The sequence below is a fragment of the Rattus norvegicus genome, chromosome 13, assembly GCF_036323735.1.
Source record: "Rattus norvegicus strain BN/NHsdMcwi chromosome 13, GRCr8, whole genome shotgun sequence".
Lineage (NCBI taxonomy): Eukaryota > Metazoa > Chordata > Mammalia > Rodentia > Muridae > Rattus > Rattus norvegicus.
The window spans coordinates 59,042,641-59,066,342 of NC_086031.1; the positions used below are offsets into that span (position 1 = coordinate 59,042,641).

The 23,702-nt window shown below is 35.1% G+C and overlaps 1 protein-coding gene across 1 annotated transcript; it reads right to left on the reverse strand.

Annotated features, from left to right (window-relative positions):
• Window positions 1-790: 790 nt before the first annotated feature.
• Rgs18 (regulator of G-protein signaling 18) lies at window positions 791-23,702 on the reverse strand. The gene is made up of 5 exons (NM_001047084.2): window positions 23,401-23,702; window positions 22,861-22,962; window positions 22,117-22,178; window positions 3,973-4,139; window positions 791-2,150 (listed from the first exon to the last, which is right to left on the reverse strand). The coding sequence occupies exons 1-5, from the start codon at window positions 23,517-23,519 to the stop codon at window positions 1,893-1,895; spliced, it is 708 nt and encodes a 235-aa protein (NP_001040549.2). The 5' UTR covers window positions 23,520-23,702; the 3' UTR covers window positions 791-1,892.

Genomic DNA, 23,702 nt, shown 5'->3' on the forward strand with positions numbered 1-23,702 from the left:
TTTTCCAGAAACTTTTCAGGCCCAGGAGCAAGAATGAGTATACTGAGGCGTCCTGCCTTGTACTTTGAATAATCACCAGTCTGTGGCCCCCTAATAGTAACAGCTGTTCAAGAACTACTCTAGATGCTGCAACTCCCAGCCTAGAGGTCAGATTACTAGATGCTCAGGAGCTAAACTGACGCTGTGATTGTCACTTGGTAAATTCTGATTGTGTGTGTGTGTGTGTGTGTGTGTGTGTTAAATAATACTAGTAAAATCAGACCAAAAATTCCATAAGCAGATTAGAAAGCATGTATCATCTTAATTCAGTATATAAAACAATTGTATTCTATGGAAAATACATGTTCCAATAAGAAATATAAATAAACCTGAGAAAAATTCCGTTTTGCAATTGGTTCCCATATTTTAAAAAGCATAAATTATTAACTGCAATACCAATGACAGAATAGATAAATAAGATGTTATATCTCAATGTCATTCTAAGATAAGAATCGGAGCTATTAGGTAGCAATGCATATCCTAGTAAGAGCACCAGTGGAAGGGGAAGCCCTGGGTCCTGCTAAGACTGAACCCCCAATGAACTAGACTGGTGGGGGGAGGGCGGCAATGGGGGGAGGGTTGGGAGGGGAACACCCATAAGGAAGGGGAGGGGGGAGGGGGATGTTTGCCCGGATACCGGGAAAGGGAATAACACTTGAAATGTATATAAGAAATACTCAAGTTAATAAAAAAAATATAAAAAAAAAGAATCGGAGCTATTGAGAGATACCTTATGAAATAAACTTAATTGTTAAGTTTTAACACTTTATTATGATAGATGTTAAATTTGTTATACACTTCTATGAAGACAAGAGCATTTATTAATTTGAAAGCATTTCATCTTTAATACAAACATTTATAGACTGCATAACACATTGCAATTAAACATTTTTGTAAAATAGAGTTTATTTATTAGTATAACCTTACTGTATAATATAGTATTAGGCAAGAATTGAAAGAACGTAATGAGAGAACAGGGTTGGATGATGTCAATGTTGTCAAATTTGTGGATTTTACTTTTCACTATCTCTCTGTTTGGACTTCTACACCAACTTTAAAATTCCAAATGTGAGACATAAATGCTTGTGTGGAAGTATGCCATCGTCATCATCATTCAAGCACTGATTGGTGTTATTTTAATGTGGCTCAGTCACTTATTGAGATAGAAGGTGGCCCACTCTGCAGATATTGGAGATCATTAGCATGAGCATGCGGGTGTGAACAGGAGTGTTGCTCTCTCTAATGGGGAATTGTTCCTCAGGGTACATCTGACTGCAGAGTGAAGTCTCAGATACATACCTGGGTTAAGACAGTCCCATTTAATATGTAGAGAGAAATACATCTTTATAACACATCTTTTGGCTTGCTTAAAAATGGAAGTGACCAACAGCTAATCTGGAGTCAGAATGAGTATGCAACAATAAATATCCATCCTTCCCTGTTATAAAAGAGATGGGTCGTCTCTGTATGCCCCAATCCTTCATGATGTCAAATATCATCTGTATTTATATACTTATCTAAATACATTGTTTTTGCTTAGAAATATAATCCAAACTAGACGTGACATTACTGCAGAGTTTTCATTTTACTTTAACAATTTACAAAGCTTCTTCTTACTGACATCTATTGTAGAAATAAAGATTTTTATTATGAATAATATAGAAGATATGATTTTCATCAAATATATGGGAAAATAGACGATGAATTATTTTAGTATAATATAAAGGTTCTTACATTTAAAATACTTCTGCCTGGTGTATTTTAAAAGTGAAATCATTTCGTACTATACACATGCTATATTTTTAGAAGCAGATGTACACATGTATTATCAAAAGAAAAAAAATGACTTTTACTCATAACCAAATGGCAACATCTGATTTTACGTCTTGGAACTCATTGTAGGTAAAGGATCGCGATCGCCTCCTAAGATTTGTTGGTCTCTGAGGTCTTCCCTCTATCAAATGTAAGTAGATCTCGGATTTCAGAAAGCGTTTATAACTGTCGTGTTCCATGAGCTGACACACTCTGCTTTGTGCTGCATCAAAACTGTGGAGAGTGGGCTGGGCGATGCTCTTAGTAATTACTTCTTTAGTATGAAAATCAAGGTTAACCTGCATAAACCAGAAAAAGGAATAATTATAGGATATTTACTACAACACCTTTGAGAACTATCTCAGACTCTTTAAATGTTGGAAGGGGGAAAGTGTGGACTGCTTGGTATTTCCTCCTAGCGCTCAGTGATCCAACATTGTATCTAGGCTGGTATTTCCCTGACTCCTCTCTCTCTTTGTTAGTAGTGTACTTATTCTAACTCAGTACCACTGAATAATGCATCTCATATGATCATTAATCAACTCACTCATTTTCACAGTGGGAAACTAACATCTCAGAACTTAAAGTGTTTAAGTTATAGAGAATGAGATGCTTGGGGCGTCATCGTGACATCAATAAGAGCTTTCTGTTCAGGCTCCTGATTTCTTCATCATGTTATTTTTTTCTACAATCAAAACTGTGCCAACATATGATTCTGTCTTAAACACAACAATACCTATAATTTTGTTCTCATGCCCCAACTGATGTATCTGGTACTAATATTATATTTTTGGGTATATATCCTGTTTTCTACATCTGAGTGGCCATGTAATCTGTTATAGTTTTACATAACTAAACTAAACTTTCTTAGAGCACCATAGCCACATAGAGAACATTGCATTACAGACTATATAGTAGCTTCCGCTTTAAAGATTTCATAGAAAGTCACACAATCGAGGTTTAGTTGCCGCCCTGTGGGTCTATTGGATCGTGATGGAATCTTTGAACATAGTGCAAAGAGCATAGGTTACTGAATTGCTACACTGAGTGGATTCTGGGATTCTGATCTCTCTCCCTCTGTTTCCATATCCTTTCTTTCCATGTTTTCCTATCTCTACTACCAGGCATAAAAAAAGAGCAAGTTCTTCTGCCATGCCTCTCTGCCTTTACAAATACGTTTGCTACAGTACCCCAAGCAACAGGACCCAATGTCCTCTAATAGGTGAGAAAAAACATTTTCTTTTTGTTTTTCAAATTGAATACGCTTAGTTACTGAAGGAAAGCTAGTACAATAGTATTAATTTGTAGTTAACTAGTGAGATAGCATCTTTTCTACCCTAGAAATGGAATTTATTGGGTACAGAACAGAAATATCAAACCATTTAATATTTTATGACAGTCTAGCAATAGCTAAACTCCTAGTCCATTTACCAAGTGTACCACGAGATCAACCCGTTTAGTTTGTAATCAAAGGAAAGAACAATTGAAGCATTGTCAAATTAGAGTAACATCTTTTATCTATTTATTTTCTCCTTTTAGCCTATCCCAGACTGATGAAATAATTTCTTTGGACAAACAAAACCCTTACATGGCTGTATACGATAATCTTATTTTAAAATCGTATTTGCTATTTTGGGGACATAGTGTGAGGATCAGAGAAGAACTTTGGGGAGATGGTTCCTTTTCCAACATGTTAAGACTAGGCATCGAACTTAAGTTCTTAGGTTTGGAGATAAGCACTTTTAACCAACTAAGCCATGCAGCTGGCTCACTTTAACCTTATAAAGCATGGCAGGATTTTTGCTTTATGCTTGTTTGTTTTAACAGTTTCAGGGATATTTAGATTCTAATAAGTAGTTGTTTCTGCTAATACAGTTAATACAGATTAGAGAAAGAATCAAAATGCTGCAGCACTGATCACTCTTCATCTGTCTCTGATAGCGACTATATACTTTAATCCATAATCATACTCCGTTAATAGTAGGACCCTGCAATTAAACAGTTTTGCTTTAAATGTGAAGTCTTGAGCTCCCCGATGGAATGAATGAAGAGTCCACTTTGGTCAAAGCAGACCCTATGAAGGTGTCAAGGTGTTCTATGTATTTCCATTTGTCACAGTACCTCTTTAGGGGCATCATTTTTAATGAATTTCTCATATATTGATTTTGCTTTTAGGATGAGTTGTTGAGGTTCCGTGCATTTCTTGAAGTCTTCACAGGCAACCCAAAATTCAATGTTTTCTTCACTGAATTCAGTTTTAAGAAATCTGGTAAATGCATCTACTCCATCTACCAAAAATAGATAATATTAAGTTAGTATGAAACAATCACGCTGGGAAGATGCCATACTTGATATTAAAGCATATAAAAATAGTAACGCCGAAGCTAAAATCTTCTAATTCAACAAGGCTCCACACATTTACACAGTAAATGTGGGCACTTTATATAAAGTAACTTTTTCAGCGAAGAAAGGAGGATATAATTTCTATAAAATAAGGCTATATCACACTTAGATCTAAATCTTTAACACTAAATGTAAAAAGGGCCATACTGCCTACTTTAATTTACATCTCTTCTATTCATGTCTCTCTAAGAGCACGAGGAATTTTAGTATAGACTTGTGAAACATTTCTTTTGTATTCCATTTTGCCCATTACCAAAATCATGTCTCTTGTACTAGAAACCCTCAAATTCTCTTTCCATCGTCTCTACAATTCATAGTTCTACATGGCCTTCTTTTCCTATCTATCCACCAAAGAAACACTTCCAGTTCTAACTATGGACAGCCCTAAATGGTAGGATCTAAATGGGATGTCATCATCAAATCTGTCTACCCAGGGAGTAAGAGAACCTAGTTGCGGGGAATTAAAAAGGGTCCAAGAGCAAAAGGGGATGGAGGACACCAAAAAAGTAAGACCCTCTAAACCAACGGAATTGTTGCGCATAGTATCTGACAGAGGCAGCATACAATGAACCTATATGGTTTTTATTTAGATCGGGTCTAGAGCTAAATGGAGAAGTAGGTACACGTCCCCATTCTTAACCCAGAAGATACCCCCAATGAATAACTATTTGCAAATGGATATTTAATTTCTCCAAGGAAGTCTCTCTGGGAAAACAAGCCACTATTTGTTCTTCGTTTGCGTTTTTTCCCCCTTTTTTTCATGAGAGAGAGAGAGAGAGAGAGAGAGAGAGAGAGAGAGAGAGAGAGAGTGTGTTATTTTTATTTTGTTTGTTTCATTTTTCTGAGACAGTTTCTCTGTGTAGCCCTGGATGTCCTAAAACTTGGTCTATACAGGAGGCTGGCATTGATAGGCATGTACTCCCACCACCACCACATTGCTAAAGTAATCCACTTTTAAGGATAGGCTACATGCCCAGCAGAAGACAAACAACAAAAACAGACTCAATGGTGTCCATGGAAGTCCCTTGTTTCATGATAATATCACAGATTTTTTTCTTTTTAAGTTGTATTTTTTATTTTAATTTTTTCTTTTTACCTTCTAGGTCTTTTTGTATAAGTTTTATTTCTTTTATCTTTATTTCTTTTCTTGTTACCTTCTAGGTATTTTGTATATGTATTATGGCTTCTTGTTTTATGGATTTTATGAGTGTGTATATGACTAAGTCTCTGCCTCTGATATTTCTTGGGTCTTTTCTTGAGCCATTTTACTTCTATTTGTTTGTTTTTATCCAACATCTATGTGTTTGCTTTATTTTTATTTTATTTCATTATTAACCTTTAGAAGCCTATTTTTTTGTTTTTGTTTTTGTTTTTTTATAAAAGACAGAAAAGCTGTGAAAGGGGCAGGACTGAGAGAAATAGAGGGAGGAGAAACAATAACATTTGAGAACAAAAAATACTTTCAGTTTAAGAGAAAATTGATATGTACTTTTCTATGATAAAAGAAGAGAAAACTATCACAGAATTAAAATGAATAGTACAGTTAGCTCCACATCATCATTTATGATTTCTGTATCTTTCTGTCTCTTTTCTGTCCTACCTTATTACCCAATATAACATTTTCATGGTCACCTTTTTAGTAAGTAGGATATCTGAATCAGGTGGAGTTAAGAGGATCACATGGTTGAATACTTAGATTTTAAAACTTATATAAGCCATCTGTAGATGTTATGGGTGCTTAGCTTGGGGTATGTTTTGAACTCCTAACTATTAGTGTAAGGGTAGTTCTAACATTTTTGCCTTGTTTGGGGGCCTTTTTTATTCTACCAGGTTGCCTCATTCAGCCTTGGTCTAAGGGTTTGTATTCTGTATTAAGTTGATATCTCTGGGAAGCCAGGGGGCAATGAAGACAATTCTAAAAGGAAGCTTATAGCTCTAAGTATGTAGATTTAAAAATATGAATGCGATATTATATAAACAACCAGATGCTAAATTTTCAGGCATCAAAACAAAAAGCAAACAAGCAAAAAACAAGAACAAACTAATTACAAAAGTAATGCATAACGAAAAATAATAAATGTTGCAGCAAAATTATTTCATTTGAATTAAAGCTAATAAAAATCAATAAAACCAAGAGTTGGCTTTTTTTTTAAAGATAAGTAAAATTGAAAATTCTTACTCAAATTACTAAAAGACAGAGAAAATGATCCACAGGAAAATAATACCAGAGATGCTAAGAAAACATGGGGAATCATGCAAACATATTAAAAACACATTTCAATAAATTGTAAAATCTAAAGAAATGGATAAACTTCTAAAGGCATGTTTCATAGCAAAATTTTAAAAAAATGTGAATTATTTAAACACATCATTGGCCATCAATGAGATAGAAGTAGCTATTACTTCCAAACTAAAGAAAGCCTAGACAAGGTAGGTTCAACCCAAAATTCTTTAGGTAACTAACACCAATATCACTCAAACTATTCTATAAAATACAGGAGGAAGGAGTACTTCCAAATTCCTTTTATGAATCAAATACTACTTAGATATAAAGAAACCATATAAAGAAAGAGGCATATGAACCAAGAAAAAGTCAGATTGATGGGAACCCACATAAAGACAGATCCATTTGAAAACCAAGAAAACATGGAGCATAGATATAAAAAATGAGCTTAATGAACATAGATGTGAAAATTGTTAAGAAAGTAAGTGAAAACTAAGTTTAAGGACTAAGCCAAGCATTCACACACCATGATTGTTTTCTTCATCCAATGAGGCAGCTGATAAAGACTTTTATCAAAATCATAGATGATATATTTGCCCTAACCAAATCCCTCCGATATGACTAAGGTAAACATAATAAAAAACATTTCACAGAATCAATTTCATTCACAGTAGCCTGAGCACATGTTGGAATAAACCCAACAAAGAAAATAAAAGACCTATGCAATCAAAACTTCAATATTCCAAGCAAATAAATTGAAGAAGAAGGAGATATTTATGGATTGATATGATTTATATTGTGAAAACAGCCACAATTCTCAGAGCAATCTATAACTCAATGCAATTTCCATCAAAATCCCAGTACAATTCTTCAGAGGATTTAAAATAAAAACAATCTTAAAATTAATATGGGAACCACAAAATGACCCTGGATAAGCAAAAGAACCCTGAACAATGAAAGAATGGATGGATGCATCACCAGGCATGATTTAAATTATACCAGTAGGCTATACTAATATGAAAAGCATTGACCAATTGAATAGGATGGAGGACAGGTGCAAATAAGTGAGTCAATAATTACCTGAATTCTGAAAAAAAATTATAAAATTGTGTACAGAAGAAAAGAGAGCACCTTTATCAAATGGTGCTGAGAAATTGGATATCTTCATATAAGAAGAATGAAAGTTAAACCCTTTCTAAAGATGACAAAATATCAATTAAAGTCGTCAAATCTCTCACTGTTAGACATGGAAATTCCAGAGGAAAGAGTAGGGTGTATACTTTAGGATTTAGGCTCAGGTAAGAATTTTGTGATGAGATTTAAGTCACCAGGGAAATAGGACCAGTAGAATTGGAGAGAACATGGCATGAAAACTGTTGGCTGAATTAAGAGTTGGGAAATCTTGCCATCCATACATCTGACAAGGGTTTGTTGTAAGCATACACAGAGAACACACACACACACACACACACACACACACACACACACACACACAAACCTAAGCAAGGAGACAAACATCTGAGTTAATAGTGAGCTATTCACCAACACTGACCATGAGAAAAATACAAAATAAAACTGGGTCTAGATTGTGTATTACCCCAGTCAAAATGCCTATGATTTATAAGTCATAAGATAGCAAATATTGGCAAGGATATAATGAAAAGGAATATTTATTTGCTGTTGGTGAGAATACAAATTGCATTGCTACTATGGAAATCAGTTTTGGCCAAAACCCTGAATGCATTTATCATATGACACAGCTTTATATTCCTCATCACATATCCAAATGACTTTTCCAATTATAAAAACAAATGTTCATCCCTGTTTATAGTTTCCCTATCTGCAATAGTTAGTACATGGAAACCGTATATCTATAAGCATAATTACAAAGAGATAAAAATATGATATCAGTTCAAAATGGAATTATTTAGCTATAACAAAAAACTCAAATTATGAACATTTCAATAAATGAATGGAATCTGAAAACACTTCACTGAGTGAGGTAACCAAGACCTAGAAAGACAAACACTTCATATTCACAATCTTATGTAGATCTTAGTGTCAACTAGTGCCCATCGGTAGTAAAGGAAAGAACAACATTAAGGGCATAGAAATGGTAGTAAATACAGAGGAAATGAAGGGGAAAAACAAATGTAGGTCTCTGTGGGCAGGAGAGAGAGAGAGAGAGAGAGAGAGAGAGAGAGAGAGAGAGAGTCATGCACACTAAGGAGAGAGAATGTATTCCTCTCTCCCTCCCTCCTTCCCTCCCTCCCTCCCTCCCTCTCTCCTTCCCTCTCTCCCTCCTTTCCTCCCTCCCTCTTACTCAGAGAAGACAGTCATAAATAGCACTACCCAATTGTGAACATTGTGAAATGGAGCAATGACTGACATGGCAAGGTATGCCATGGATTCAAGAGTGGCATGCATACCATGGAGGTAAACACTTCGATAACATTGGATGTAAAGCACACAGTACAGAAAAATATGCATGGTATTCTTTTCAAGAATGGATGGCAGCAGAGCTCACAGTCTCCAAGAATTACTTCTGTTATTTTCCTAAATGCACATAAGATCAGACTACTCTGTTCTTAACTTTATGTTCCTAAATAGGCACAACCATTAGACATCATCAGAGAAATTTCCTTTTGCAGTGGATGTCAGTTAATGTAGAAACTAACACTGGTCAAAATGCAGATAATTAGTGTATTGGGTAGTTCTCAGACACAAAGATCCTATGTAAGCTGCTCAGATCAAAGTGTCTGTATGCATATATGAAGTTTTCCCAAAATTAACATAGATATTGCACTAAAACTAAAGACAATTTCAGTTACAGATAATATTTTTTTTTTTCGGAGCTGGGGACCGAACCCAGGGCCTTGTGCTTGCTAGGCAAGCGCTCTACCACTGAGCTAAATCCCCAACCCCATGATAATATTTTTAATAAAATATTAGACCTATTACATTTTATAAGATACTGAAAAGGCTGGATATATGGTGCAGAAGAGTATGCACTGTTCTTGAAATGTACCTGGGTGTGATTTCTAGTACTCATATTACATGGCTTACCATAACCTATAACTAGTGGTCTGATGCCTCCAGTCTCCTCAGATACCTTTACACACATACACATACACACACACACACACACACACACACACACACACACACACACACACATACAGAGGCAGAGCTGGAGGAGGAAGAAAGACTTTTTAAATTTACTTATTTACATTTTGAAATTAAAATAAACTACTTTATGTCTCCTTTTTCTTCCTTTCAAACTCTTATATGTATATTCCATTTATCTCTCTAGGTTTTATGGACTCTTTTACTTCAGCTGTTGACATATATGCCTCAATATACAAATACAACCTAACCTGTTCAATCAGTATAATGCTACTTGTATGTCTTTGATTTTAGCACTGACCACTGGTATTATTGAGCCATGAAGAGAATCTTCCTTGGAAAAACTATTTCTTGTACTCTCAATAGTTCTTAATTGCCTATAGTTCTTTCTCGAAGGTTGGGACTCCATAAGATAGTATCCTTTTATGTTTATATCTTTATTAGTGTTCATGTTTGAATGTGAAATTAAGAAATAGTTTCTCGAGACATCTTGAGACCTCAGGACAGCTTGCCACCTCTGCACACCTCGACCCATATCCCTGGTCCAAGGGGAAACTGCACAGTGCCTCTGGACACAGGGATATAGGAACAGCCGCTAGTACCTATGGTTCTGGTCTGTGCCCAGGACCGAACTGAACCAGCCAAACAGCTCCCTGCACCCAAATCCTGTGGGGGAGAGAGCTGGACCCTCAGAAGTGTGAATACTCCTGAGAAGTCAGAGAAACACACAAACCGAATCCAAGAACACATCAAAATGATCATCCATGATGATCAAGTAGGCTTCATCCCAGGGATGCAGAGATGGTTTAATATATGAAAATCCATCAATGTAATCCACTATATAAACAAACTCCAAAATAAGAACCACATGATCAAGAAAGCATTTGAAAAAATTCAACACCCCTTCATGATATAAGTCCTGGAAAGATCAGGAATTCAAGGCCCATACCTAAACATAGTAAAAGCAATATACAGGAAACTAGTAGCTAACATCAAACTAAATGGAGAGAAACTTGAAGCAATTCCACTAAAATCAGGGAATAGACAAGGCTGCCCACTCCCTCCCTACTCATTCAATATAGTACTCAAATTCTTAGCCAGAGCAATCAGACAGTGAAAGGAGATCAAAGGAATACAAATTGGAATGGAAGAAATCAAAATATCACTATTTGCAGGTATATATTTAAGTGATCTTAACCTGATAAACAACTTCAGCAAAGTGTTGGGATATAAAATTAACTCAAAGAAATCAGTAGCTTTCCTCTACTCAAAGGATAAGAAGGCTGAGAAATAAATTAAGGAAATGACACCATTCACAATAGTCCCAAATAATATAAAATATCTTGGTGTGACTGTAACCAAGCAAGTGAGAGATCTCTATGACAAAAACTTCAAGTCTCTGAAGAAAGAAATCGAGGAAGATCTCAGAAGATGGAAAGATCTTCCATGCTCATGAATTGGCAGGATTAATATAGTAAAGATGGCCATTTTGCCAAAGGCAATCTATAGATTCAGTGCAATACCCATCAAAATTCCTACTCAATTCTTTATAGATATAGAAAGAGCAATTTGCAAATTCATTTGGAATAACAAAAAACCTCAGATAGCCAAAGCTATACTCAACAATAAAAGAACTTCTGGGGGAATCACCATCCCTGACTTCAAGCAGTATTACAGAACAATAGTGATAAAAACTGCATGGTATTGGTACAAGGAGAGGCAGATAGATCAGTGCAACAGAATTGAAGACCCAGAAATGAACCCACACACCTATGGTCACTTGATTTTTGACAAAGTAGCTAAAACCATCCAATGGAAGAAAGATAGCATTTTTAGCAAATGGTGTTGGTTCAACTGGAGGTCAGCATGTAGAAGAATGCAGATCGATCCATTCTTATCACCCTGTACAAAGCTTAAGTCCAAGTGGATCAAGGACCTCCACATCAAACCAGATACACTCAAACTAATAGAAGAAAAAGTGGAGAATAGTCTCGAACACATGGGCACTGGGGAGAATTTCCTGAACAAAACACCAATGGCTCATGCTCTAAAATCAAGAATCGACAAATTCTTCAAGGACCTCATAAAACTGCAAAGTTTCTGTAAGGCGAAGGACACTGTGGTTAGGACAAAACAGCAACCAACAGGTTGGGAAAAGATCTTTACCAGTTCTACATCTGATAGAGGGCTAATATCCAAAATATATAAAGAACTGAAGAAGTTAGACTCCAGGGAGCCAAATAACCCTACTAAAAATGGGGTACAGAGCTAAACAAACATTCTTACCTGAGGATTGTCGAATGGCCAAAAAGCACATAAAGAAATGTTGAACATCCTTAGTCATCAGGGAAATGCAAATCAAAACAACCCTGAGTTTTCACCTCACACCAGTCAGAATGACTAAAATAAAAACTCAGGTGAAAGCAAATGCTGGCAAGGATGTGGAGAAAGAGGAACACTCCTCCACCGTTGATGGGATTGCAAACTGGTACAACCACTCTGGAAATCAGTCTGGAGGTTCCTCAGAAAATTGGACATTCCACTACCTGAGGACCCAGCTATACCTCTCTTGGGCATATACCCAAAATATGCTCTAACATAAAACAAAGACACATGCTCCACTATATTCATAGCAGCCTTATTCATAATAGCCAGAAGCTGGAAAGAACCCAGATGCCCTTCAAAAAATATGGTACATCTACACAATGGAGTACTACTCAGCTATCAGAAACAATGACTTCATGAAATTCATAGGCAAATGGAATGATCTAGATAATAGCATCCTGAATGAGGTTAGTCAGTCACAGAAAAACACACTTGGTATGCAGTCATTGATAAATTGATATTAGCCAAAAAGCTCAAATTACCCAAGATTCAATCCACAGATTACAGGAAGCTCAAGAAGAAGGATAACCAAAATGTGGATGTTCCCACTCCTTAAAAGGGAATAAATATCCATAGGAGGGGATATGGAAGCCAAGTTTAGAGCAGCTACTCAAGGAATGGCCATTCAGAGCCTGACCCACATGTGGCCCATATATATATACAGCCACCAAAACTAGATAAGATTGATGAAGCTAAAAAATGCATGCTGAAAGGGACCAGATATAGATCTCTCCTGACAGACACATCCAGAGCATGTCCAATACAGAGGTCAATGCTAGCGGCAAACCACTGAACTGAGAACAGGACCCCCTTGGGGGTAATTAGAGGAAGTATTGAAAGAGTTGAAGGAGCTTGCAAACCATGAGAACAACAATGCCAACCAACCAGAGCTTCCAGGGACTAAACCGCCACTGAAAGAGTATACATGGACTGACCCAGGGCTCCAAATGCATATGTAGCAGAGAATAGGCTTTTTGGGGCCCCAGGGAATGGGGAAACCCTTGGTCCTGCCAAGGTTGGACCCCCCAGTACATGGGAATATCTGGGGGTCAATAATGGGGATATATAAAGGGAATAGCCTAATGGGGTAGAGGGAGGGGAGGAAATGGGGGTTTATGGACAGGAAACCATGAAGGGGAATAACGTTTGAAATTGTAAAGAAACATGTCTAACAAAAAATTAAAATAAATGAATAAATATAAAAAAGAAATAGTTTCTCTAAAACACATGAGATTGATAAAACCAAAGCTAAACAGAATATAAAAGGCAAAAGATAATTGTTTGGAATTACAAAATAGTCAAGTAAACCCCCAAATTATGCTTTATGTACTGTCATTTATCAGTCCATCACACAGAATTTGTCTGTATTCGTATGGAATATTATGACATTAGATTAGAGTGTTATCAATCTTTCTAATATATAGGAAGCATCCAGTCATAAAATGTCCTGGGAAACATCCACATCATTAAATATTAGAGCAATGATAACACAATGGAGGAGGAGTTAGAGGGAGGACTGAAGGAGCTGAAGGGTTTTGCAACCCCGTAAGTATGACAATATCAACCAAGCAGACCTCCCAGAGCTCTCAGGGACTAAACTATCATACGAAGAGTACACAGTGATAGACCTATGGCTCCAGCCACACATGTAGCAGAGGATGCCCTTGGTGGACATTAATGGGAGGAGAGGCCCTTGGTCCTGTGAAGGCTAGATGCCCCGGTCTAGGGCAATGTCAGCGTGGGGAAGTGGGAGGGTGGGAATGGGTGGGTGAGGGAGTACCCTCATGGAACCAGGGGGAAAGGTATGGTATAGCGGGTTTCTGGGAAAGGGAATACCAATTAAAATGTAAATTTAAAAACATCCAATAAAAGAAAAGAAAAAATGTAGCCTAAGTTCCTTCCACTGTGCTTTCCACGGAGATTTCACTGGGCAGGCGAGGTTCTGCTTTTTTTGTAGCAAAGAGACCCTAAATACCACATCTTGGTAATTGCATATTAATAAAGAAAGAAATAAAAGGGTAGGCTAAAATACCTTGTGATAACACTTGAGACTTCAACCAACTTGTACATGAATACAGAAGGCATATATATGTGTTCCTTACAGGTTTTGAGACTTTTCAGCTTAAACACAACTCCCATTACAGGCCGAGAAGTCAGGGTTTTCTGGATGGATCCCTAAGCTAACCACAGAGAAGCAGCCAACAGGGTCCAATGAGTGGCACTTAGTTGCTCCCTTTCCTTTGCTAGATCAGTCAATATATTGTTTTACACCTTCATTTCTCACCCTGAGCAATGTTCTGTTGGCAAAAAAAAAATAAATGGACTCAGTTTTAGACAAATTTTTATGAATGGTGAATTATGTCTAAGTATAGGAAAATATACAAGTTTCCATAGCAAAATTGATGGATATCTGGCCGTAATATTTTTAAGCCCTAGTCGCTGTCAAAATGAAGTAACAGAACCAGCCATCAAACAGCCCTGCTTTTCCTGCAGTTGGCTGCAATGTTGGACCCACTGCCATGAGTGTTCTTCATGCAGTCTCGCTTTCATTCTTTTCTTCTCTGAATGTTAGGTTTCCTGTTACTACTATGATGCAAAAAAGATTTCTTCCTTTAATAAGTAGAAAGAAAAATGCAACCTTTTCTCAATACACCCAATGCTAGAGAATAGCAAGGTGATAACTTTAAAAATAGTTTAAATAGACTTTGGTCAGCAACAGAGGGAAAAATTCTTCTTTTTGTATTTGTATGACAAAAACCACAGCCTTCTGGCCTAGTCTCTGGCTGCACTTTGCATGGTCTTTATCTTCTGTTGTAAACTTGAAAGAAAATAAGATGGCAAAATGTTATAACTTCTTAGTTAAAACTGAATTCAAGATGTACGGCATATCTCTGCCTACAAAAGGGAAAACACTATGAAATTTATGGCCCAAGAATTAAAAAGCTAGAATGAGCTGTGGGCCTTTACCCCCAACCTCTGCTCAGAATTAAAAGAAAACCAGTGAAGCAGCAAACCAACAAATGAATGAAGAAAACATCTTTATAGCCTGGTAACTAATGTTTGGTACAACGGAAAGTAGTTGATTTTACGCCATATTTCCTTCCATTTTTCTTAGACATGATTCTTAGAGTAGTGGTCATATATATTTGTCTCTAATGAGTATTGCCAGATCATTCAGGGTCTTTTGTATTTTTCTCACAAAATTCTTATTTTCTATTGAAACTTTTCAAATATGTATTAGAAAATAATTAGAGTCAAGCCCAAATAGATTTTTTGAGAACATTTCCAGATAATTTTTATTTATAAAACCTATAGAAAAGTCATAAGGAATTGTACTCTCTATAGTGATTAAAAAGTGGGCTTATTCTGTTTATTTCACATTTCTTATCTGTTTCTTTATGTACTAAACAAGTGTTTATTTCTTGTCCTTCCTTATTCTTCTCATAATTTAAATACAAGTGGAAGCAAAGTTGGTAAAAATCAAGAACCTATTATATTGAACTAATAAAATTTTCTATTGTAGTCTTATGTAATTTGGAAATAAGGGAAAGAAACCCAAATGTTTGTCAGTCTGTTTTTCAAGTAGTTATTCTAACTTCAGTAAATGGGTAATGTTTTTTCCAATCACTTTTTCATTTGTCATGTAGAAACATAGAGTGCATACTTAAAGCACGGACAATATTAGTTAATCAGTAACTGTCTTCATTTCACAACAGAGCCATTACCTTTCATATTAGTAGTTCTAATTGCAACGACAATTTTTAAATTATAGCTAAAGGGAAGCATTCTTAGGTAATATATCCAAAATTGTTATTCAATGAAAAAATCTTGGATCTGTCTTGAGAGTCACATAGTATGAACTTGAGGTCTGTGCTAGACACTCAAATTCAGTAATATTATTTATAACAGAAGTTCTAAGGACTTGATTGCAAAGAATCACTAAGGACTTGAAGCACTGTTACTCCTTTTGCTGTTATATATATTCTGTAAAAATCATACAAGATTAAACCCTATATATTTATAAAGTGGGTGTTAGACACTTGACTTCCTCTTTTTAAAAAAAGAGAGCATGGGAGACTGAGCTCAGGCTTATTTTATATATTATTAAATGACTTTCATCAGTAGTGACCATAAAGACAAAGATTAATAGTTGATAAATAGATCAGCTGACAGAATAGACATATGTCTACCAAGGAATTAAAAAAAGATAACCCAAGAGTTACTTTGTTCTGTTTTGAGTAGCGTGAGGAGTCAGCTTGCACTATCTTTAAGCAGAAGTTTTCTAGAAAAAAGGTAACCATTTTCACATACAGTCATTCCCAAGAGCACAAAGAAAGAAGTTCTGTTCTGTTAGCTGCTGCTCTTCTCTGTTACAATGCACAGAACTCTATCCCAGTGATTAGTCCCGAGCTGGTAGAAATACTCAAAATTGATAGAGAATATCAAAGAAAGTGCTGCCTGGTGTGCTATGAGAGCTCATGACGTGGTCATTCAAGTGAATGACTTTGGGTGGCATAATATACGAGTGACAAATAAATCGTAACCCAGGAGAAGAAGTGAAGAAAGCGAGGGAAGCACCGATTCGTTTGAAATTTAAGATGCATTTAAAAACTGTATGCAGGCAAAGTTGGGAACCTTGAGCATCTTGTTCCTCTTACTCTGGATGGCTCTGTTAGGTTAGACCACAAGGGGACCACTTCTCGCTGAGAGGCAGAAGGGTCTCAGGGAGCCCGCCACAAGTGGAAGTGGTGAGGATAGCAAGAGGGAACCTGAAACCAGAATTCACACTGGAAGACGCAGGCTCCATGTGTCATACAAACATGAAATGCTTATAATTCTGTTTCTAAATTCAACATCAAATGTTACATCTGTTGTAACATTTTTCAGATGCCAAGAAACCATATAAAACAAGTCAAGGAACCCAGAAGCAGGAAACTTAGGCGTACTATAAAATCCTAAGGATCAGAACGAATCCTTTCTCCTCCAACATGTGAGTTAATAGGTCTGAGCTGCAGTAGAATGAACAATTTTCTTTACAATAACGATTTAAGAGTGTCCCGCATTTTAAATTGAAGCTGAATTTTTAAAAATTCTATCATTTAGATAGATTATGAAACTACTGATTAATGGTCATCTTGAGTAGAAAGTTAACTTTCTGGAACGCTAGAGCCCCCTATACTACAAAAAAAAAATGGTAGAAGTAGAATGTCAAAGAATGATGTGAAAAACTATAAGAAGTAATACTTATTTCTTTCCCTTAAAGTGGAGCATCAGTTTCCTTGCTGCTGCTACTACTCAAAGTCTGAAACTAACATTTTATACATTTTCTTCAGTTCATCTTTTAAATCCAAGGAGGGACACTCGATCTGGTTTTATCTTTCCAAATTACAAATAGTCTTCAGCAAAACAACCATAGGTATGGATGTGTCCAATAAACTAATCATTATGAAAAGAATTAAGCATATTGTGGGTATCTGCAGTGGCTAGGAAAAGGCTGCATATTAAAATAAGCAGTGAAGTATTTTATACTTGACGGACTCCTCTCGCAGACACTCCTCTGTCAGTTTGCACATGGTCACTTACACAGTCTAGATATGGGACTATGAAACTCTGTAAAACTTCTCAGAAGGCTTTACTTCCACTAGTCTCTAACCTGTTACGTTATCTTCTAATTAATACAGAGAAAACCCAGATACTGTTGGCTTGTCCTTCTCTGCTTCACCTTCCCACCCTACCTTATACATCCACAATCACTATCTCAGCAAGATCACCAAATTCCTTCCCACATCATTCTACACTCAGGATATAATTTTTATTTGAAAGATTCTTACGGGCAGTCAATTGTTGAGTTTCTATCTTTCTGGTCAGTTACCATCAGAGGTAACTTTCCAACAAAATATTCTCCCAAAGTTTGCCTTCAAATTGAATTTTCCGTGTTTTGTTCACTGTTATCTGAAAATTTTGCACTTTGTATTGTATAAAATTATTGGCTTTCTCTAAAATTATGTATGCATAATATAGATGCATAATATCTAACTTGTATGATTTCATATACAATATTCATATTCATACTAGTAAGTTTCACTTCTATAAAGATTGTTAAAGTAATTTGAAATTAATGACTGTGAATGTCAGCTGCACTGACATAGAATTTTTTGATATGTGAAGACATTTTGATTTACTAAAAAGCATTTGTAAGTTACTAAATACATTAGCTTAAAATATAGTTTTCTGTGATTCACTTTTAAATGTCAGAGAAATTTCCAATATACAAAGATTTAGAATAAATATATCTGAATATTATTATAGAAAAAATAAGGGACAAAAATATTTGTTGGATTCTGTTGCGTTAAAATTTACAATTTAATAATGAGCTCATTTAAATCGAAATTTATTTTAGAGCACATTTGTATTTTTGGAAGGTTTTTATGCTCACACACTGTGTTTTTGCTTTTTGTATTTAATATTTTGTACAAATAACGCTTTACAATAATATGAGTAGTAAAATTAAACTATTTTGATATATTAATTAAAAATCCTTATAATATGCACATTTCATTGGATTTAACTTCTCTATGGATTTCAGTTTTTAAGATTACACTATGAAAAAGGAAGTCATGAAGGCTGATCTGTAGGCTTGGCTCAACAGTTCAGAAAAATGGCAGCTCTTGCACAGGACCCAGGTTCATTTCCCAGCACCCACATGGAGGCTCCCCATCATCTTTACCTCCAGTCCCAGGGAACAGGAAGCTCTGTTCTTACACATATGGTATACACATTTGCATCCAGGCAAAACACTCATATGCATAAATAATACAATAAACAAATATAGAGAATGTTTTTAAAGACACTTATCTAAACACCTTTTATACAGGGTGAATACAGAAAAATCCGGGGACTTTTCTGTTTTAGTGAGTCTTAACTGTCATTTTTTATTTACTCTCCCCATTTTAGGTACCATGTTTCTGTAAAGAAATACATTATTTTAAATTCTCCCAATCAGTCAGGCAATGTAAAGTCTTAAGCCTAGACTTCCTGCCTGCTTGGATCTTCACTTTAATTTTGTCCAGCATTGAATTTTCATTTATCCTCTGTAACTACAAAGCTGCCGATCCTCTGATTCTATTGGTAAGGCTAATACTTCTAGATAGTCTAGGTGGGTTTTCAGAATAGCTCATTTTATGAAACCCTGCATTCAGATTGCCACTGCACCTTGTTTGATATGTAACTTAGTTTCCTGTTTGACTAAATTTAATATTTCAATACACTAGTAATAGTTGAGCAATCAACCCATTTAATCCAAGAGAAATTATATAAAATTTGAAGGATGAGGGTCTTTCTTGAAATGTATGGGCACATGTATTTTTTCCTAGCATTATTATGAGAAATTAACTCATTCTGATACTGTAACCTATAATATTTTAGGTAATTATTTGAAGCTTCACAGTCTTACAGTTATCTTTGCAATGGAAAATAATTGAATAAATAAAGTAATATCAGTAGCATAATTTGTGAATTTATTATAATTAATTAGGATTTTGATCATAAGAGCTGATTTTAATATTCCGGTATATGAATGATGACTTTTTAAAATTCACACTACTTTTTTGAACTTGTGGATAGTTTGCATCTTGTTAATATTTCCACCACTAGGGGAAAAACCCAACAGTGTCTGACTTAACACATTTGGTTTTCGGTACTTGTAAGTAGGAATTACAGACCGAATTACAGAATTACAGAATGAGGACTAATCCTTGTCCTTAGAATTTTTGCACTTTGAATGATGAGAATATGATGAAATTGTTAAATTACAACTTGTGATTTAGAATAATAAATCCAATTTAAACGTCATTTTTAACCGAAATCCTATTCCTCTTTGTTGTCTAATTTATTTTATTAATTTATTTGTTGTCTACTGAAAACAAAGAAGATTGTTTAAATGTTATAATTGCCTTAATTTATTTTAGAAGTCATTTCTATTTGTATAATTGGCACTATTTATTATTTTTTAATTCATCATGCCATTTAATACATTTTGAACCTATTGATTGGAGAAATGGAAAAATAATACGTTTACAGTTATAGTAGCTGGAAGCCAATGCAGTTGAGGAGCATAATGGAGGAAAGATTTCATAAGTTGGAATTATGAAGAAAATTTTAATATGCGTCAGGTAAAGTATTGACAGTAAACACACACACACACACACACACACACACACACACAATGCTTAAGGTATAAAATTAACTCAGGTATCCATCAACAGATGAATGGGTAAGAAAATGTGATATTCATTTTATAATGGAATATCCCCACAAATAGGATGAATCCATAGCAATATAGGTTAAATGGGAAGATGTTGAAAAATTCAAGTATAAAAACAGAGGCTTCGCATGGATTAGAAACAAGTTTATCTCATAGAGGTAGAAGACAAGAGTTGTGGTAACTATACACTAATAGAAATTGAGAGTAGAATATACAAGATGAACACAGACAAAACATTACAGGTTAGTGCTTGAGTATAAATTTATATTGTATTGTTATATTGTATTATTTTATTATATTATTATATTGTAAATTTATATTTGTATGTTCTATACATATAACAGGGTGATGCTTAATAATACGTTTTATATATGTATATGTATATATGCATATATATGTATCATTGCATATTAAAACTTAAAAATATCATTAAAAATATCATTATTTTTAATAATTTGGATCAGGGTATTATGTGACCCAGACTGACTGTAAACAATACAGATCTTAAATTTGAGCCTCCTGCTCTCAAATCCATAGTACTTGGATTATAGGGGTCTGATATTGTGTCTGGCACAGAAGAAGGCATTTTAAATCTTCTCAATAAACAAGGAAATTGTTTGGCATCATGCTTATACCAGAAAATGAGGAAATACAAGGGAAATTGCTTCTTTCTGCTGGAGAAAGTTGCAGAATTCCTGGTATTCCATTTTAAACTCCCTAGTTATGAAATGTATTTCAACTAGTATACACCCCAGGGTGGTAAGGCCACTGGGTTTTGCCATGGTTAGGTGTAAGGTGGTTACCTGGCATGTTCTTAGAATGTTCTTTGGAGAAGCCCTGAAGACATAGTATTAATGAGTGAACAAAAAAAAAAGCTGTGATGAGGACTCCTGAGTATATATCTGGCCGTGATAAAATTTTACTTTCACAGCTGAAATAATTAAGTAAAAATGCAAATAAATAAAGTGTGTTTTGCTACCAAATATAAAGTAGAAATTATTGAGTTTGAAACTTAAAGTAAATAATGAACTGATTTCATAAACAAACAAACAAACAAACAAAAAAGAAAACAAAGTTTATCTGCTTGGTACTGGAAATAGACAAGAAAGCACAAAACCTGGTTGCTTGCCCCTGACCCCTTTACTTGCTGAAGAAGCCAGTCTGTTCTGATGCTGCTTTATCCCCCCACTAACACACAAGGCTCTCCATTAATACAGTCCTGATTCAACCTCTCTAAGATTCTGCCTTAGAAATAGTTCTATATGTATGCATATAACAAAAACTAATAAAAAATAGGGTATGAAATTGAAAAAAGGAGGAATGAAGGCTGCCTATGTACATGGAAGTGTTTGTAGGGACAAAATTGATGGAAGAAATACTATAATTTAGTAATAATATCAATAAGTGAAAGAAATAATTTTCAAAATCAATCTTACTTAGAACAAGTGTAGGAATTCATAGGAATTTTCTTACCAAGCTTTCTTTGTGAAGCTTCCCTAAAATGTCTGCCAAAGTTTTTCTTTAATTATTAAGTATAAAATAATGTAGATGATATATTTAAAACTAATTTAATAAACCTAATTCTCATAAAATGTCACGAAGCTCAAAATGAAAAATAAAATTTAAATGATATAGTTTGTAACTAGAACATTAAGATAGGAATAATTTGTAATTCCGAACAAGTAAGAAAATTAAAAACACATTTTAGTCACCTAGCTGTTCCTCAGTTATCCCTGTTGACTAGAATCCATATTACTGCCAATTCCTAGGCTATACAAATCTGATGATTATTTGCATTTTACTGATGCAGGTATCTGCTTCTTATTTTATAAAGGAGTGAGGGTTTGAGGAAAGTCCCACTGACCTCTATGAGAAAGCAGTTTGTCAAATGATTCAGCCCATTTCAGTGCTTCTTCAGAGGAGACTCTGCACAGAAAAGAAAATGTTTGATGATCGATGATCAAAAAGTTTGTCTCTGATCCGGCTGCTGTGACTGCAGTCTGTGCTTTTCACTGACAGGGCCTAAACACGCCCAAGTCAAACAGAGGAATCTCCATTAGTGCTCAAAGCTTCTTTTGCATTTTCCCCATTAAACAATGAAATATTTTAGGGTTCACCAAAATGTCAAAATTGTTTGAGCTTTTAAATAAAAGTAATCGTGTATTAAGTTAAAAGTCCAAAAATAAGAGAAAGAGAAAAACCAGGTTGAGAGAGAAAGAGCATATATATCAAATAAGAAACTATAAACAGTATCTTTCAAAGTGCTTTATTTAAAAAAAGAAACTTCCTTGAATTTGTAACCACAATGTGCTGTTTTTTCCTTCTTTCTTTCTTCTTCTCTAATGCATAATTTTTAGTGAGTCTTAAAAGGAGCATGAAAAGATATATTTTGAGACATTGATAAAGAAGAGAATAAAATGTTTTTATAACTTTAACTCAACATATTAAAACTGAGAGCAGTTGTAAGCTAAATACATAAGGCTACTGTTTTAAGTTAAGGAAATGCTAAACTATTTTCATGTTACTATGCAATTTCCGGTAGCATATTGATTCTTATTTTTTTCCCTTCATCAAGAGAATAAAACAACTACCCTGGCAAGTTCCTCACCTTGTTTCTTTGGCCAACAGGGCAGATCTACTGGTGTGAGTCTCTCCATGGAAGTCAGGCCTCTGTAGGAGAAGACTTAGTCTATTCCTTTTTTCTTTAGCTCTGTAAAAGCAATAATACATTCAGGACAATTCTGATGTCCCAGAAGCCTTATTTAACCTGCGAAATAAATTTGGAGTTGATAATCACACGCACGCCACTCAGGAATACGTCTCCTTTACTTATATCTTGGTTACATAGTAAATAGAGAACTTAGCACAGAGTGCACCACAGACGATTTTCTTTACTTCAACAACAGATATGTATCTGAGATTATATTTCATTATTACTTTAACGCTTAGTGTGGTTAAAATTGCTCACATTCCAAAACATGAAATGACATTAGAATAATTTTAAAATAAAAATAAAAAAGTTTCCCCTGTCATTTTCAGCACTCCATTCAATATATTTTCAAAGAAGTATTTAAAAAGTAACAGCTCACAGATATTCATCAATCATGCTTCTTAAAGACAAGGTTGACATAAACATCTTCAGTTTTACCTGATTTTGGCCTCGATGTTTGTTTCTTCTTTTCCTGACCCGTGCATTAGTTTGAAAAAAGTTTTCTCTTTGGATTCACACATATTTAAGTGAGAGAAGAAAACCAGTGACATTTCCATATTCTGTCCCAGTGATCAAGAGATGTCGGATTTTCTCAGTCCTTCTCTTTCCCATGGATGAATGCTATTTCACTGGAAAACATGCTGAATAAAGCGCTATCCTGAATCTTTCCACAGAGCTTACAAAAGGGAGAAAAGACCAGGAAAGAAAGTGAAGAGCTGCGTTTCTGCCTCTGCAAGTCT

Coding starts and splice junctions, on each gene's coding strand:
- Rgs18 (NM_001047084.2), bottom strand. CDS start 23,519: ATGGAAATGTCACTGGTTTTCTTCTCTCACTTAAATATGTGTGAATCC. Junction 22,963..23,400: donor AACATCGAGGCCAAAATCAG/GTAAAACTGAAG, acceptor TTGCTTTTACAG/AGCTAAAGAAAAAAGGAATA. Junction 22,179..22,860: donor CTGTTGGCCAAAGAAACAAG/GTGAGGAACTTG, acceptor TTTTCTGTGCAG/AGTCTCCTCTGAAGAAGCAC.